This window comes from Gobio gobio, assembly GCF_949357685.1.
Source record: "Gobio gobio genome assembly, chromosome: 3".
NCBI lineage: Eukaryota > Metazoa > Chordata > Actinopteri > Cypriniformes > Gobionidae > Gobio > Gobio gobio.
Genome location: NC_137099.1, coordinates 32,950,918 through 32,967,199, shown reverse-complemented (window position 1 = coordinate 32,967,199; position 16,282 = coordinate 32,950,918). Strand labels below are relative to the sequence as shown.

General features: G+C 40.6%; 1 protein-coding gene across 1 annotated transcript; it reads right to left on the bottom strand.

Annotated features, from left to right (window-relative positions):
• Positions 1-10,167: 10,167 nt before the first annotated feature.
• On the bottom strand, positions 10,168-11,860 carry LOC307123361 (helix-loop-helix protein 2-like; the record flags this gene model as incomplete). The annotated part of the gene is made up of 1 exon (XM_079811882.1): positions 10,168-11,860. The coding sequence occupies one exon, from the start codon at positions 11,858-11,860 to the stop codon at positions 11,492-11,494; it is 369 nt and encodes a 122-aa protein (XP_079668008.1). The 3' UTR covers positions 10,168-11,491.
• Between the last annotated feature and the right edge of the window lie 4,422 nt (positions 11,861-16,282).

Below are 16,282 nucleotides of genomic sequence, written 5' to 3'. Positions count from 1 at the left end.
GTCCGCGATCGGAGACGATATCTTCTGGTAACCCAAAGTGACGAAAGACTTGGTTAAATAATGCTTCTGCCGTTTCGAAGGCAGTGGGTAGACCTGGCATAGGGATGAGTTTACAGGCCTTCGAGAAACGGTCAACAACCACCAGTATACATGTTTGAGATTGAGAAGAAGGGAGATCGGTAACAAAGTCTATCCCCAGATGGGACCACGGCCTGGTTGGAATAGGCAAGGGTACTAATTTACCTTCTGGGAGCCGACGAGGGACCTTGGCCATGGCACAGACTGAGCAGCCCTTAACGTACTGGGACACATCCTGGCTCATACTGGGCCACCAGTACCGACGTTGAAGGAGCGAGAGGGTCTGTTGACTGCCTGGGTGTCCAGAGCCCAGCGAAGTATGGACCGAGTCCATGAGGGACGGACGTAGACGCGTGGGAACATAAGTCCGTCCCACTGGCCCTCCCGGCGGAGCAGGTTCGGTTCGGGTGGCGTCGGCTATATGGTCATCTATACCCCACTGGATGGGACTAACAATCAAGGCTGGAGGGAGGACAGGTTCTGGTTCTGGAGTGAAGGTATCGGGTTGATGTATACGAGATAGTGAATCAGCCTTGACATTTTTGTCCCCTGGACGGTATGTTACCTTGAAGTTGAATCTTGTAAAGAAAAGGGACCAGCGAGCTTGACGAGTGTTGAGTCTTTTGGCCTCTCGAAGGTATTCCAGATTTCGGTGGTCTGTGATGACTATAAAGGGATGTTTCGCTCCCTCCAGCCAGTGTCTCCATTCCTCCAGAGCTAGCTTGATAGCCAGCAGTTCCCGGTTGCCAATATCATAATTCTGCTCCGCCGGGGACATCTTCTTGGAGAAGAAGGCACATGGATGGAGTCGAGGAGGCTTCCCCTGCTGTTGAGAGAGGATCGCTCCTACCCCAGTGTTGGACGCATCCACTTCGACGGTGAAAGGAAGATCTGGATTGGGATGCACAAGGGTAGGAGCGGAACTGAATGATTGCTTCAACACATCAAACGCTTGGGTGGCTTCAGAGGTCCAGGACAGAGACTTGGCCCCTTTTTTTCAGGAGTGAGGTGATAGGAGCACTGATTTGACTGTAACCTTGAATGAATCTACGGTAGAAGTTTGCGAAGCCCAGGAATCGTTGCAGCTCTTTGATGGTGATGGGTAATGGCCAGTTGGCAACGGCATCCACCTTCCTCTGGTCCATGGTGACTCCCTGAGGAGTGATCACATACCCTAGGAAGTGGAGGGTTTCTTGATGGAACTCACACTTCTCAAGTTTTAGATACAGCTGATGATCCCGAAGACGTTGGAGAACTGACTTGACATGATGGCGGTGCTCAGACAGGCTGGTAGAATATATAAGGACATCATCGATGTAGATTATAACGAACTGGTTCAGATAATCTTTAAATATCTCATTCATAAACCCCTGGAAGACCGCTGGAGCATTGGACAGCCCGAAGGGCATGACGCGGTACTCATAGTGGCCTGCAGGAGTGATGAATCCGGTCTTCCACTCATCTCCCTTTCTAATTCTAATTAAATTATAAGCACTACGGAGATCAAGTTTAGTGAATACCTTTGCACCACGAAGCTGTTCCAAGGCGGCTGGGACCAGAGGAAGAGGATACCTATACTTGACGGTGGAATTATTGAGGGTCCGGTAATCTATACAGGGGCGCAAGCCTCCGTCCTTCTTACCGACGAAAAAGAAGCTTGAAGCAGCAGGGGAAGTAGAAGGTCGGATGTATCCTTGGTGAAGTGCCTCCTCGATGTACTCCTCCATGGCCTTCTGTTCTGGGATGGACAGTGGGTAGATTTTACCACGCGGTAGGACCGCCCCAGGCAGTAGGTCAATCGCACAGTCCCATGGCCGATGTGGTGGAAGTTTCGTGGCCAGCTGCTTATCGAAGACATCCTGGAACACCCGGTAACTGTGAGGAATCTCATGATGGTCGTTAATAGCTGGGCTTTCAATGGAGGTGGTACACATGGAAATCTTTTGGACGGGTAATGAGTGATGGTGAGACACCCTTTTAACCTGAGATAAACAGCGTGAAAAGCAGTTACTTCCCCATTGACGAACCTCTCCCGTAGACCAGTTGATATCTGGAGAATGAAGTTCCAACCACGGGCGTCCCAGGATGATATCTGCCGTAGAACCCTCCAACACCAGAAAAGACAATTCCTCTTGATGAAGACAACCAACTTTCATTGTTACAGAGGGACTGCGGTGACATATCCTCCCACGACCGAGCGGTCTGCCGAGGATGGAATGCACTTGAAGAGACTGCGGGATGGATTCATGGTGGACTTGTAGCTTTTGAAGAGTGGAACGGGAGATAAAGTTACCAGCGGACCCAGAGTCGATTAGCGCTTGTGCTGGAAGAGAGTGCTGACGATGTGAGATCTGAACAGTAGTGTATTTCAGTTGAGAAATGGGTGATGGAAGATGTACTGTACTCACCGCCGGTCGTGGGGGACGAACTGGACAAGAGACTAGCAGGTGGCCAGCGGATCCACAGTATAGACACAGGTTGTTAGAGATACGTCTCTGGCGTTCAACTGCTGATAAATGTGCAGAACTGAGGTCCATGGGTTCTGGTGTTAGAGGGTTGACTGTGGTGGAAGGACGAGGAGGAGGCAGTGCAGGTTGAGCGAGCAGACAGGCAGTGCGGCGTTGGTCCACTCTGATGGAACGCTGAATGAGACTTTCCAAACCAATGGCATCATCATGAATGGTGAGTTGTAACCGGATCTCATGATCTAACCCTTGCCGGTAGGCGGTGATTAAAGCCGGCTCATTCCATCCACTAGAGGCTGCTAGGGTTCGAAACTGAAGGGCATATGAAGAAACAGATGACTTGCCTTGTCGTAGATGAAATAATTGATCATGAACTGATAAAGCATTAGCGACTGGAGAAAATACAACCCGGAAGTGACTAATAAAGTTGTTCAGGGTCTCAGTCACAGCTCCTTTCGCTTCCCAAAGCGATTGTGCCCAAAGCAATGCTCTTCCAGTGAGAAGGGAAATGAAGAAAGCTACCTTAGATCTCTCGGAGGCGAATTGTGATGCGTTCATCTCCATGAACAGCTCGCACTGCAGGAGAAATCCGCTGCACTCCCCCTCCTCGCCAGAGAAGGGCGCTGGCCGGGCCATGGGACTGACAGAGGCAGACGAAGAAGAATTGATGGCGGGTGATGAAGTGACAGGTGAGGATCCAGTGGTGAAGATCGGCGTGGAAGCTTCTCCGTCGCCGTGACCAGATGGTTCGTGCATGTTTGGTCAGGTCTTCTGTCAGGGTTGCTGAATGACACAAACAGGTAAGTGAAAGGATATTTATTTAACACAAACATATAGTGGTCACGGCAGACAGGAAGAAGTGATGAGATAAACTGGAGCGGTAACTGATGAAGTGTTCTGAATGAGTCTCTTATCTGATGCAGGATGGAAGTCGGGATGGTGAAAGTTCAAGGCTGGTGATCTGAAGAAGGCAGGCTGGTTGAGGAAGGATCGTCGGATGAAGGAACACAGGTAAGTCTTCTGAAGGTAAGGATCGAGTGAGTGAGTCAGTATGGCGATGTAGTATCGACGAGACCTGACAATGACTGTAGGAACTGAAGGTGCTTATAACAGGAAGTGCAGTGATGGGGAATTAGGGACAGGTGATGAACACAGGTGCGATGAGTCAGAACTCGGGTGAAACGGAGCGGATGGGCGGAGTGTAGAGGTCTGACGCTGATGCATCTGTGACACTATCCTATCTATATGGGCCAATATTTCTAAAGAATGCTTTCAGCACCTTGTTGAATCAATGCCACATAGAATTAAGGCAGTTCTGAAGGCGAAAGGGGGTCAAGCACAGTATTAGTATGGTGTTCCTAATAATCCTTTAGGTGAGTATATATATATATATATATATATATATATATATATATATATATATATATATATATATATATATATATATATATATATATATATATATATGTGTGTGTGTGTGTGTGTGTACATATATATTATATATATAAATGATGTGTCAATAACTCTAGTCTTGAGCCCTTTCTAATAAGTGTTCAAACTTGAGGGAGTACATGTCACTGCGCTTATCATAGCACGGCGGGATTTTACAGGTTCCCATATAGCGTCTTCGACGCAGTACTAACTGACCGTTCGGAAGGGAACGTACTCGGTTACTTAACGTAACCTCGGTTCCCTGATATAAGGGAAGGAGTACTGCGTAGACGGCCGTGCTATGGCGCTGACTCGGGTGATCGTCGCTTCAGTCGATTTAACCTGACGTTTTTGACAGTTACAGCGTATTTTATATGCCTCTTTCGCGAGCTTTTGTGCTCAGCTTCGCGAGCTTTGTGCCCATTGGTTCGCTCAGATTACGCTGTTCTGCCATTGGTTCATGCAGTTCCCACTGGCCAGCCAATAGCGTGCGAGATGTCTCGACACTGTTTTGACTGGGCAGTAGCACTGCGTGATTTTACAAATTACTTCAGTATATTCGAGAATAGGAGAATTCCCATATAGCGTCTTCAACGCAGTACTCCTTCCCTTATCTCAGGGAACCGAGGTTACGTTAAGTAGCCGAGTACGTTTTTGTCATCATACCTCATGACCAAATGTCAGTATTTGACGTCAATATGATGTTGGTTTGAGACGTTGGCTCAACGTTGGATTTTGATTAGTTAATACCACAGCCTAAAACCAACACAATAATGATGTTAGAATTTGACGTTGTGTGGACGTTACCATTATGACGTTAAGGAGACGTTGGGTTTTTGGTTAGTTAATACCACAACCTAAAACTAACAAAATATCAACGTCTAATGATGTTAGAATCTGACGTTGTGGTTTTTTGGATGTTGGGTTTTGTTCATCATACCTCATGACTAAATGTCAGTATTTGACGTCAATATGACGTTGGTTTGAGATGTTGGCTCAAGGTTGGATGTGGGTTAATTAATACCACAACCTAAAACCAACAAAGGATCAACGTCTAAAATCTGAAGTTGTGTGGACGTTGCCATTATGACGTTGTGTGGACGTTGTTTTTTGGTCATCATACCTCATGACTAAATGTAATTTGATGTCAATATGACATTGGCTTGATACGTTGGCTCAACATTGGATTTTGGTTAGTTAAAACCACAACCTAAAACAAACACAATAATTAGGTTAGAATTTGAAGTTGTGTGGATGTTACTAATGCGACGTTAAGGAGACGTTGGGTTTTGGCCATCATACCTCATGACTAAATGTCAGTATCTGACATCAATATGACTTTCGCTTGAGACGTTGGCTCAACGTTAGAATTTGGTTAGTTAATACCACAACCTAAAACCAACAAAGGATCAACGTCTAATGATGTTAGAATCTGACGTCAATATGATGTTGGCTTTAGACGTTGACTCGACATTGGATTTTGGTTACTTTACAACACAATCTAAAAACAACTCAGCTGACGTTGGTATTGGACGTCAAATTAAATTTGGCATTAGACGTTGAGCTGACGTTGAATATTGGTCACCTGACATTGCAACCAAAATGTAACCAAATATCAATATCTTATGACGTTGTGTGCCTGCTGGGTGAAGGCGGAATCCAGAAGAAGGAATCCGGCGTACTCAGAGCTGTAGGGCAGGAGCTAGTTCCGCTGAAGGCTTGTCGACGGCGATGACTTCACAATCCAGAGGTCAGCGAAGGGTGAGTCCGCTGAATGAGATTAGTATGTGCTTTTATAGCTTAGCCATGCAAATTTAGGCGGTAAATAACGTGCTTTGGGCGCGAAGCGACCTGATTGGTTCGCATGCCTCAGCCGCCTCGTCATATGTTCGTGCAGTTGCCGCAGCACAGCCAATCAGCCTGCTAGTGAACAAACAGTAGCTAAGGTAGGTCAAAAACACATGAAGAAAAGTGTTAGGATAATACAACATCAGCATTTGAACGGTATTCTGCACTCCTTTGAAATTTACATTTGACATCATCTGACATTAAATTAATTAATAAAATTGATTGATCTCATAGATGTGGCTGTTGTCCATCCCTCGGATGAGATGTTAAACTGAGGTCCTGACTCTCTATGGTCATTAAAAAAATCTCAGGATGTACTTCGATGAAGAGTAGGGGTGTAAACCCGGCATCCTGGCCAAATTTGCCCATTGGCCCCTGTCCATCATGGCCTCCTAATCATCCCAATATATACAGTGAGGAAAATAAGTATTTGAACACCCTGCTATGTTTCAAGTTATCCCACTTAGAAATCATGGAGGGGTCTGAAATTGTCATCGTAGGTGCATGTCCACTGTGAGAGACATAATCTCAAAAAAAAAATCCAGAAATCACAATGTATGATTTTTTTTACTATTTATTTGTATGATACAGCTGCAAATAAGTATTTGAACACCTGAGAAAATCAATGATAATATTTGGTACAGTAGCCTTAGTTTGCAATTACAGAGGTCAAACGTTTCCTGTAGTTTTTCACCAGGTTTGCACACACTGCAGAAGGGATTTTGGCCCACTCCTCCACACAGATCTTCTCTAGATCAGTCAGGTTTCTGGCCTGTCGCTGAGAAACACGGAGTTTGAGCTCCCTCCAAAGATTCTCTATTGGGTTTAGGTCTGAAGACTGGCTAGGCCACGCCAGAACCTTGATATGCTTCTTACAGAGCCACTCCTTGGTTATCCTGTCTGTGTGCTTCGGGTCATTGTCATGTTGGAAGACCCAGCCTTGACCCATCTTCAATGCTCTAAATGAGGGAAGGAGGTTGTTCCCCAAAATCTTGCAATACATGGCCCCAGTCATCCTCTCCTTAATACAGTGCAGTCGCCCTGACCCATGTGCAGAAAAACACCCCCAAAACATGATGCTACCACCCCCATGCTTCACAGTAGGGATGGTGTTCTTGGGATGGTACTCATCATTCTTCTTCCTCCAAACACGTTTAGTGGAATTATGACCAAAAAGTTCTATTTTGGTCTCATCTGCCCACATGAATTTCTCCCATGACTCCTCTGGATCATCCAAATGGTCATTGGCAAACTTAAGACGGGCCTGGACATGTGCTAGTTTAAGCAGGGGAACCTTCTGTGCCATGCATGATTTCAAACCATGACGTCTTAGTGTATTACCAACAGTAACCTTGGAAACGGTGGTCCCAGCTCTTTTCAGGTCATTAACCAGCTCCTCCCGTGTAGTTCTGGGCTGATTTCTCACCTTTCTCAGGATCATTGAGACCCCACGAGGTGAGATCTTGCATGGAGCCCTAGTCCGAGGGAGATTGACAGTCATGTTTAGCTTCTTCCATTTTCTAATGATTGCTCCAACAGTGCTGCTTGGCAATTTCCCCGTAGCCCTTTCCAGCCTTGTGGAGGTGTACAATTTTGTCTCTAGTGTCTTTGGACAGGTCTTTGGTCTTGGCCATGTTAGTAGTTGGATTCTTACTGATTGTATGGGGTGGACAGGTGTCTTTATGCAGCTAACGACCTCAAACAGGTGCATCTAATTTAGGATAATAAATGGAGTGGAGGTGGACATTTTAAAGGCAGACTAACAGGTCTTTGAGGGTCAGAATTCTAGCTGATAGACAGGTGTTCAAATACTTATTTGCAGCTGTATCATAAAAAATAAATAGTTAAAAAATCATACATTGTGATTCCTGGATTTTTTTTTGATTATGTCTCTCACAGTGGACATGCACCTACGATGACAATTTCAGACCCCTCCATGATTTCTAAGTGGGAGAACTTGCAAAATAGCAGGGTGTTCAAATACTTATTTTCCTCACTGTTTATACGATTGGCTTCATCACTCTGTCTCCTCTCCACCAATAAGCTGGTGTGTGGTGAGCGTTCTGGTGCAATATGGCTGCCGTCGCATCATCCAGGTGGATGCTGCACATTGGTGGTGGTTGAGGAGATCCCCCCCTTCTATATGTAAAGCGCTTTGAGTGCCTAGAAAAGCGTTATATAAATGTAACAAATTATTATTATTGTTGTGGTTCGTGGCCATAGCAGCACCAACTGCTGCAGTTAATGTGGTGAATTCAGATGACTTTGACATAGTCCTTTTATGTTTTCCCATTTTAAATGCCTATTGCCTGTCGTGCACAGTTAAGCTGATCCCACCGGGGTGGCGGCGCCACCGGCTTGGGCCCGTCATCGCTGCTCGCAGCTTTAATATTGAAATTGATTTTTGACACGGCAGGCTTTAACAAAAAATAAGTTAACCTAAAAAATAATTATGACTTCTCAAAAGCAAATTAGAGTCAGTTTAAGACATGAGAATGGAAGTGATTGGAAGTGTGGGTTACCTGCTCTTTAAATAAAGGTACACAAAGCCTGGTTACTGACAAATCTGTTCTTCTCAAGAAAAAGTGGGCTGTGCTTCCCAAATGTATGAGCTAAGTTGATCCTAGAGAACATTGGTGACATGGTCTCCATGGCTGTGTTTCCCTAAAAGCATCGTGAAGACCATGATCATGGAGACCATGTCACCAATGTTCTCTAAGATCAACTTAACCAACAATGGTCGCAAGTTCCGTCGTTATCAACATAGTTCAACCAGTCGGTGTTTCCCGAAACCATCATTCGCAAACAGTATCGCAAAATTGCGTGGTTGGAATGACTGCTCTCGACCTGTGGTTAGAAGCATAGTTTCTTGTTTGCATGACATGGACTTAATAAATCCTTATCTTGAAGGCAAGCTGACACTTAACACAATCTATATATTTTATTTAGAATGCATACAAATGTCATTTAGCATCATGTCATTTATTGTCTTTTAGTTTGTCAAGAGATTTAAAGCACCTTTTTTGAAGAGTGCATAGGCCCATGTGCGGACGTGCTCTAGTAGGCTACGTAAGGACGAGCTTTTTGAATCTGGAAATAAAGCAAAATAACTGAGAAAAATAAGAATTAGTCCTCAGGTGCCATGTCCATAATTTATAGCAAAAAATCTAGCATGAATTCGATCTCAAAATAATTTGTGGTGGAGCGACATATTTGCGACAATAGGGTTTCGGGAAACAGACTAGCTAGTTGATTTCCTCAATGATGCAACGTAGACTGCTATAGTTAAGCAGTGAGTTACGTCGGGACGTAACACACCCCTGGTTATATGGATTTAGCCTTGGTCTCAAAAGCTTTCAAAGGACCTTTACCGAGTCCACGATGCTAGAAAAATACCTGGGTGTTCATGAATCCACTGTAAGATACCATGTCTGCAAACGTATACAACTCTGAACAGTTGCTACTCTCGTTAGGGCATCCTGCAAAGATCACTCTAAGAACAGATAAAAGAAGAAAGTAGCCTGTGAGAGAAACCCATGACAACAGCAAAAGACCTACAGAAAACTCACAAACTGTGAAACTCTTTGTTCATCTACTGTCAGAAAAACACTGAACAACATTGATAATATTTGTTGTATATAAGATAATAATGTATATATTCTCATTTTTTCTAAATTTACAGATAAACATGCTAATGGTCGAATTGTTTAAGTTTCTTGTTGTAGCATACTTGTCAGTATTAAAATGCTGTTTTAACATACTTATAGCATATTGAATTCTCTCTCTCTCTCTCTCTCTCTCTCTCTCTCTCTCTCTCTCTCTCTCTCTCTCTCTCTCTCTCTCTCTCTCTCTCTCTCTCTCTCTCCGTGCGTAGCCTATGTGTCTCCACAAAGATGGTAACATCCGAAAATCTTGTCCTTGAGGGAACATTTTTGGTCCCCAAGAGAAAAAAAACGCTTATTTTTGAAAATGCTGAAAATTTAGGGTTAAAAATCATTATAGAATGTCCCCATAAAACATGGAAACGTGTGCGTGCGTGAGTGTGCGCGCATGTGTGTTTCCCACGGGAGGTGCCAGACGGCCAGTAATTTGGTTGTCTTGGCTCGTCTGGAGCAACACCTGCCCCCTCTCTAGGGAAACGGCCTTTCAGCCAAGAGGGAGAACAAGGACCAATCACACGTAATGCAAAACCCACACTCCAAAGCTTAACGTCACTGACCACTCTTCAATCGTTTTGCACTGAAAAGTATCTGTATTTAATCTTATTAAATTTAATAAATAGACACCATTTTAATGTATTAGCTATTCGTCATTTGTGATTAAAGAATCAACATGTTTTGATAGATATTTTATTTTAAAAAGATAAACGAATAAACAACAAAATATGAAAAACAAAACCTACCGGCTACCGGCTGTCGCAGCGACTTTACTACAAAATATGTGCATAAAGCAATAAAGGGCACAACCCTGAAAAGTCAAGAAAGATCTTTGGATAGCAGATATGTTTATGTTAGCAGATATGTTTTCACTAAAAAATAACTTACTATAACGTAATGTAATGTATTGTATAATTTCAGTGTGGTTATGAATATAAACATCTGCATCTGACATCAGCACGTGAACACACGTGAAAGAAAATATAAGACATTTTTGATCATACAACGAATTGCCGGTCTATTTGTCTCATAAATCATAGGCCTACAATTCAATCGAGATTAGTGGACCATTGATTTAAATACTTGTCATTCAAAAAAAGATTTCGTTGAAATAAATTCGTTGTTCTAATGCATGACAAACTCGTGAGGAAAACAACAGATTTATCTAACTAATTTCATCACAAAATAGATATTAATCAAATGAATAAACACTAAAAGTGCAAGTTGATGCTTAACATTTTTCTCATAATTACTGAATGACAAAGTCTAACACGATAACTTTTCTTTTAGCTACATAGCATACAACCAACGTAGGCTACATTATTCTAGACAACAATCTTTCAAAAAAAAAAAAAAAAAATTACGTGAAATATATCAAAACATATTTAACAAGTATAATAAATAACAAATAAATATTTAAATACGAGTGGTTATGGTCACGATGTCATAATTCAAGTGGCACTTATACGTAATTTCCTCCTGATTGAACAACTAATAAGATCTACAAAGCAGCTATTAGAGGAGAGGGGCTGTTTTTTCTCCTCACTGTTATACAGAGTGATGTAACGGGTTATCTCAGTACTTTTCCCGCTAGAAAAAAAATGCATTGGTGTGTCGATATAGCCTACACATAGCCTATAATAACATAAATTATTCAATTTGTTTTAAGTCCCTCTCGACCTTATTGCATCATTTATTCTGTGTATATAGGTTAAAGCAGGGACCACAGTCAAATGGTTACTCTTTGAGCAATCACAATTTTGGTTAAAGGGGGTATTATTTTCGCTCTAAGCTATAATATCTCCTTAAATTCATCAATACCTGTTTAATGAACACTTGGGTGGTAGCCATTTTATGTAGTTTCAATCTCTTCCATTTGTACTAATAATGTAGGTACCACAAAAAGCCAAAATGTCAGACCACAAACTGCAAAATTAGGATTCTGTGTTGTTTGCCGAAAATAGCCCCCTACATGTCCTTAATTAGAGTATGTTCATAAATAGGGACCTTCTGCTAAACATCCAACACATGATTTAGATATGATATGTAACAAATAGCTAGTCTCAGAATTTCAATCTTGGACAGCTTTTTGTCTGGGGGCAGGGTAGGTAACAGCTTCCTCAGTTCGGCAAAGGCAACATTGAAGGCTTCAACCCGGATTCTCTCGCGGGTGGCATGGGCTGAACGGTATTTGGCTGTGGCGCGTCTGCGTCTCCTCTTTTCCTCCCTGCTGAGGGTTTGCGGGGCCAGAGACTTCGTCTTGCCCTCTCCCTCCATGGGCTCATCCGTGATGCATCCAACCTTGATATCGTTCAGCATAGTTTCAGCGTCTGACTGGCTCCATGGCAGATCTGAATCAGTTTGTTCTGGACTCAGCATCATTTTCAATTTCAACCAGTTTATCCTTATTTATCAATTTAACAAAGTCCTGAAACACAAATACGTCATAATTACAATTAGGTCAATAAAACAACAAACGAATTTTATTTTTACACAGTTGTGTGTTGTGTTTCTTTTTGTATTCCCCAATATTTTCTCTTCTTTGCACACTCTCTCGGTTATCTTTGGTTGTCACTTAAGAATAAGATATTTGCTGGATAAACAATAGCATTTTCATAACAGGCTCACAGCTCTAACAAAAATGAAATGGTCGTGACACTGTACTTGCAGATAGTGCATAGCAAATATTGTGAAACATTTTAACAAATGTTATACCACTACTGCAGCTATTGGGAGAAAATAAATTGTATTAAAATATTTTTTTTAAAGAGGCCAAAATCCTTATTTTATTCTACTTCAACAGTTTTAAAAATCAGTTTAAAATTAACCTCGCAAATACACAACCTTTTTGTTGTCTATTTAAATGTTTTCAGAACCTTCCTATATAGGAGCACAATATTAAGTGCAAATATGATAATTCTCGAGTCGTGTTCTACAATTAGAGTCATCCATCTGTCACACTAACGCTTGGCACGTGCTGCCTGACAGGACAAAACGGAACCAGAATAATAAATGGTTCAAAAGGTTAACATCTGTTGTGGGAACTTTGCTTTTATATCAGCATAAATTCTCGCTCACAATTGATAATAAAAAATAAATAAATATATATATATATATATATATATATATATATATATATATATATATATATATATATATATATATATATATATATATATATATATATATATATATATATATATATATTATGCTCAGTGTGAAAAGGCAGTGGAAAACTTTAATGACTGGTGTGTGAACTATATTTATACAGTGTAACTCTAAAACGTATAACTTAAATAGAGGAAAATGTGTTAAGCAACAGTTGTACAAATAATGGTTAATGCATTTGCGTGGAACAGTTTTCAAAATAATAACCTAATTCAAAGTTACAAACATTTACAAACACGAATATTAAAATTACTGATTAACATTTTCATAAGCTATAATAAATCTTACCTCATATGCCTTTCAGGGAATACAAGTATAAATATAAAATGACAGAAGTAGGCCTATAATTTACACAAATAAATGAACAAACCGTGTTATGCACTTGACACCTCCAGAAAGAAGAACATTTAGGCTGTCCAACTCTTTACTTTATCCTCGTGTCTTTATGTAATTTCTTTCATTAAGCATCTTCCCGCCGTGTTGTTCTATATTTCTTAATTTACTTTGAGATCCTCCGAGAAGAAAATGATATCTGTTTCTGTCAAAATTGTGATGCTGAGCATTTCTGTCTTTCACCGTTTTTCGTTTGTAAAAATAATGGATGGTGCCTTCGATCTTGAGATAAAAATCTGATGCATCGTGACCCCAGACTCTGGACAATAGAGATTGCTCTGCCGATAAGATTGTAGAAAAAGTAGTGAAATGTTGTCAGTCCTCTTGAGAGAGACTTCGATTACTTGAGAATGAACTGGCGGTAAAACAGCCCTTTAATCGAAAACCATCTCCGTTAAATCCTGTCTTCTCTTCTATTTCGCTAGAGCTCCGTCACCTGATCAGGCAATAACGGATCAGGGTATGAGAGAATAGTTCTAGGTAAAAGCTGTTCAGAATGACAGAGGGTTGGAATATATTTGTGGGGTGGTACTGTCTAACTCCGCCCCTTCACATCATACCTTCCTGTCTTGTCCCTCTCCACCCATCTCATCCAAGGGTGCGTTTCCCGTACAACGACGTAGCCTAGATGTTCTCTGCACATACATCAGAATCTAGAAACATAAACAATTTGTCACAGAGCCAATTGTATGTGGTATACAATATCAGGTTTATTAGAAATAAATAAACTAGAGCACGTGGTTAAAATGCTGAAAAAATAAGAATATACAGGATATACAATATATAATTTCTTAAGATATCAGAATTTATGTTATGGGGTTTTACAGATGCATGGAGATATATACGTGGTCAATAATTGATGGAAAACCATGTAAGATAAAAGAAAAAAGGTGTTTGAAATAGTTTCAGCCCATTTTCACACTCCATGTGAGTGAGGTCACCGATAAACCTTACAGTGCAAACTTTTAGGTTAAATAATTAGATTAACGTTACTTCCATTCATCCATTGACACATTGCCAGCAAAACTTTAACAAAACTATCAAAGCCCTCTTATCTTCACATAATATGTGATTAAAACCCCAAACTTTCATAAATAAGAGCTCAAGGCTATAGTTAGCCTAAGTTACCTCTCATAACGTTAGCCTAACGGATGCTAACGGACTTTTTCCGAAGACACTAACGTTAAACCATTTCTATAAAGTAAATATTCAACAGAACAACGGAACAGTTGTATGTATTATATGTGTAATTTAACATTATATGTGTAATTTCAGGGACTAAACTTACCTGAAATCAGTGAAAACGACAGTGACAGGACGCAGGCGGAGTCTTGCTGTTTCACTGTGTCGCCCCGTTTCCATGGTAACTCCCTCCGCTCCAGTTTAAAAGCGACTCGAATGTTCAACACGCACGCACGCCCATTAAACACGTCATATGTCACTTACACAGCGTTTTCATCTGGAATTAAAACATTACATAGGCATACTGATGGAGTAGAAAATGTCCCGAAAGTTGGTAACGTTGTAGTGCAGCCTAGGCCTACATCATCACAGCCTAGGTTCGTGCGTATAATAGTTACATTATTTATACGCATTTTCGTGTGATCGGGCTCATTTTTACACTCTATGAGCTGTTTGATCCACGCGCCAGGCTCGTGATGATTAGCTATGAAACAACAATAATCGATTGGATTATTCTAATATAGCTTGACTATCAGTTTAATGAGCAGCAGAGACCACTGAAAGTAAGCATTTACAAATTAGGCTACCTTAAGTCCTTTTGATATCGAATGCTCAGCTGGATAAAACAGTCTCACTCAGTCACTGAATCGCCTCAATGGTAAAATGTTACTGATATGTTTACACAAACAGAACGTAGCCTATCATTGGATGTTTGGCATATGGTTGTTTTTGGTACTGTCATATTCCAACGTGCAGATTACGTTATTTTAACACCGGAATAAAACGTCTACCAAAAGTTGTAGTTTGGTAGTAGATAAACTTAATATTTACGTTTTTTTGACTACTTAAAGAAAACGTACCAGGTTGGTATTTTTACAACGTTTTTGAAACGTTTTATTTTGGTTACATTATTTTTCTATTTAAAAAAACGTTTTTAAAACGTCTTTAAAACGTTGTACTGTAACATTACCTAATTGCAACCAAAATACAACGTTGTGAAACGTTGTAAAAACGTTTTGTGTTTGCTGGGCTATCACGACTGTTTCCCGAAACCGTATTTTCGCAAATCTGTTGTTCGACCACGTTGGTTAATGATGTCATGCAGGTGGTGGAGTAGCTAATAATTGCTTTTAATTAATTATTTTGAGATCGAATTCATGCTAGATTTTTTGCTATAAATTATGGACATGGCACCTCTTCACAAAGGTGCTTTAAATCTTCTGACAAGCTAAAAGACATAAATTACATTTGTATACGCATTCGAAATAAAATATATAGATTACTAAAGGTCAGCTTGCTTATATTTTGCTTATTCAGCTTGCTTATTTATTAATTTATTATTAAGTCCACATGTCATGCAAACAAGAAACTGCTCCTATAGGCATAGCTGTCAACATTGAACATTGAAAATAAGGGAGATTTCCCGGAATCCATCCACAAAATAATGGATTTCTTACACAATTCTTACTCACAAACTTCAAAAAAGCACTAATCATAAACAGTCTAAAGAGTTTATATCTATACAATATAAAGAATAACAGACCAATGGATATGTTTAAAGTGCTTTAATGATCAAAGTAAACATTACTTACACATTTTCATTTGCTACAACGCTCGTTATTTTATGGTGTATATAGGCTATGTCTGTATACACAATAGAGCCTATTTAGCTTCTTATTTATTAAATAAACAGGCAATTAGTTGATGCAACCGAAAATTCACGAAATTCACTTTAAAGTGAACAACATTCTCTTTAAAGAAAGCCTTTCTATAAAACAAAATCATGTCTGACCCCACTCCATGTCTCCAGACATATTGCGCGTCTTACTCATGCTGCTCACTTTCCATAATCAACATATTAAATTTAAAAAAAGAATAATATAATAGGCTAATATTTTCACATATAGCCTAACTATGAAACTAAATAGGTTACGCTTTCTTTAACCCTCTGTCCGACGAAAGCGCTCGTGCTTTTTTTCCTTAATGACAGGAAACAACTCACAATACTCTGTAATTTTTTGCCATACAGGGGTATGTTTCTCAAAAACATTGTTAGCCAAC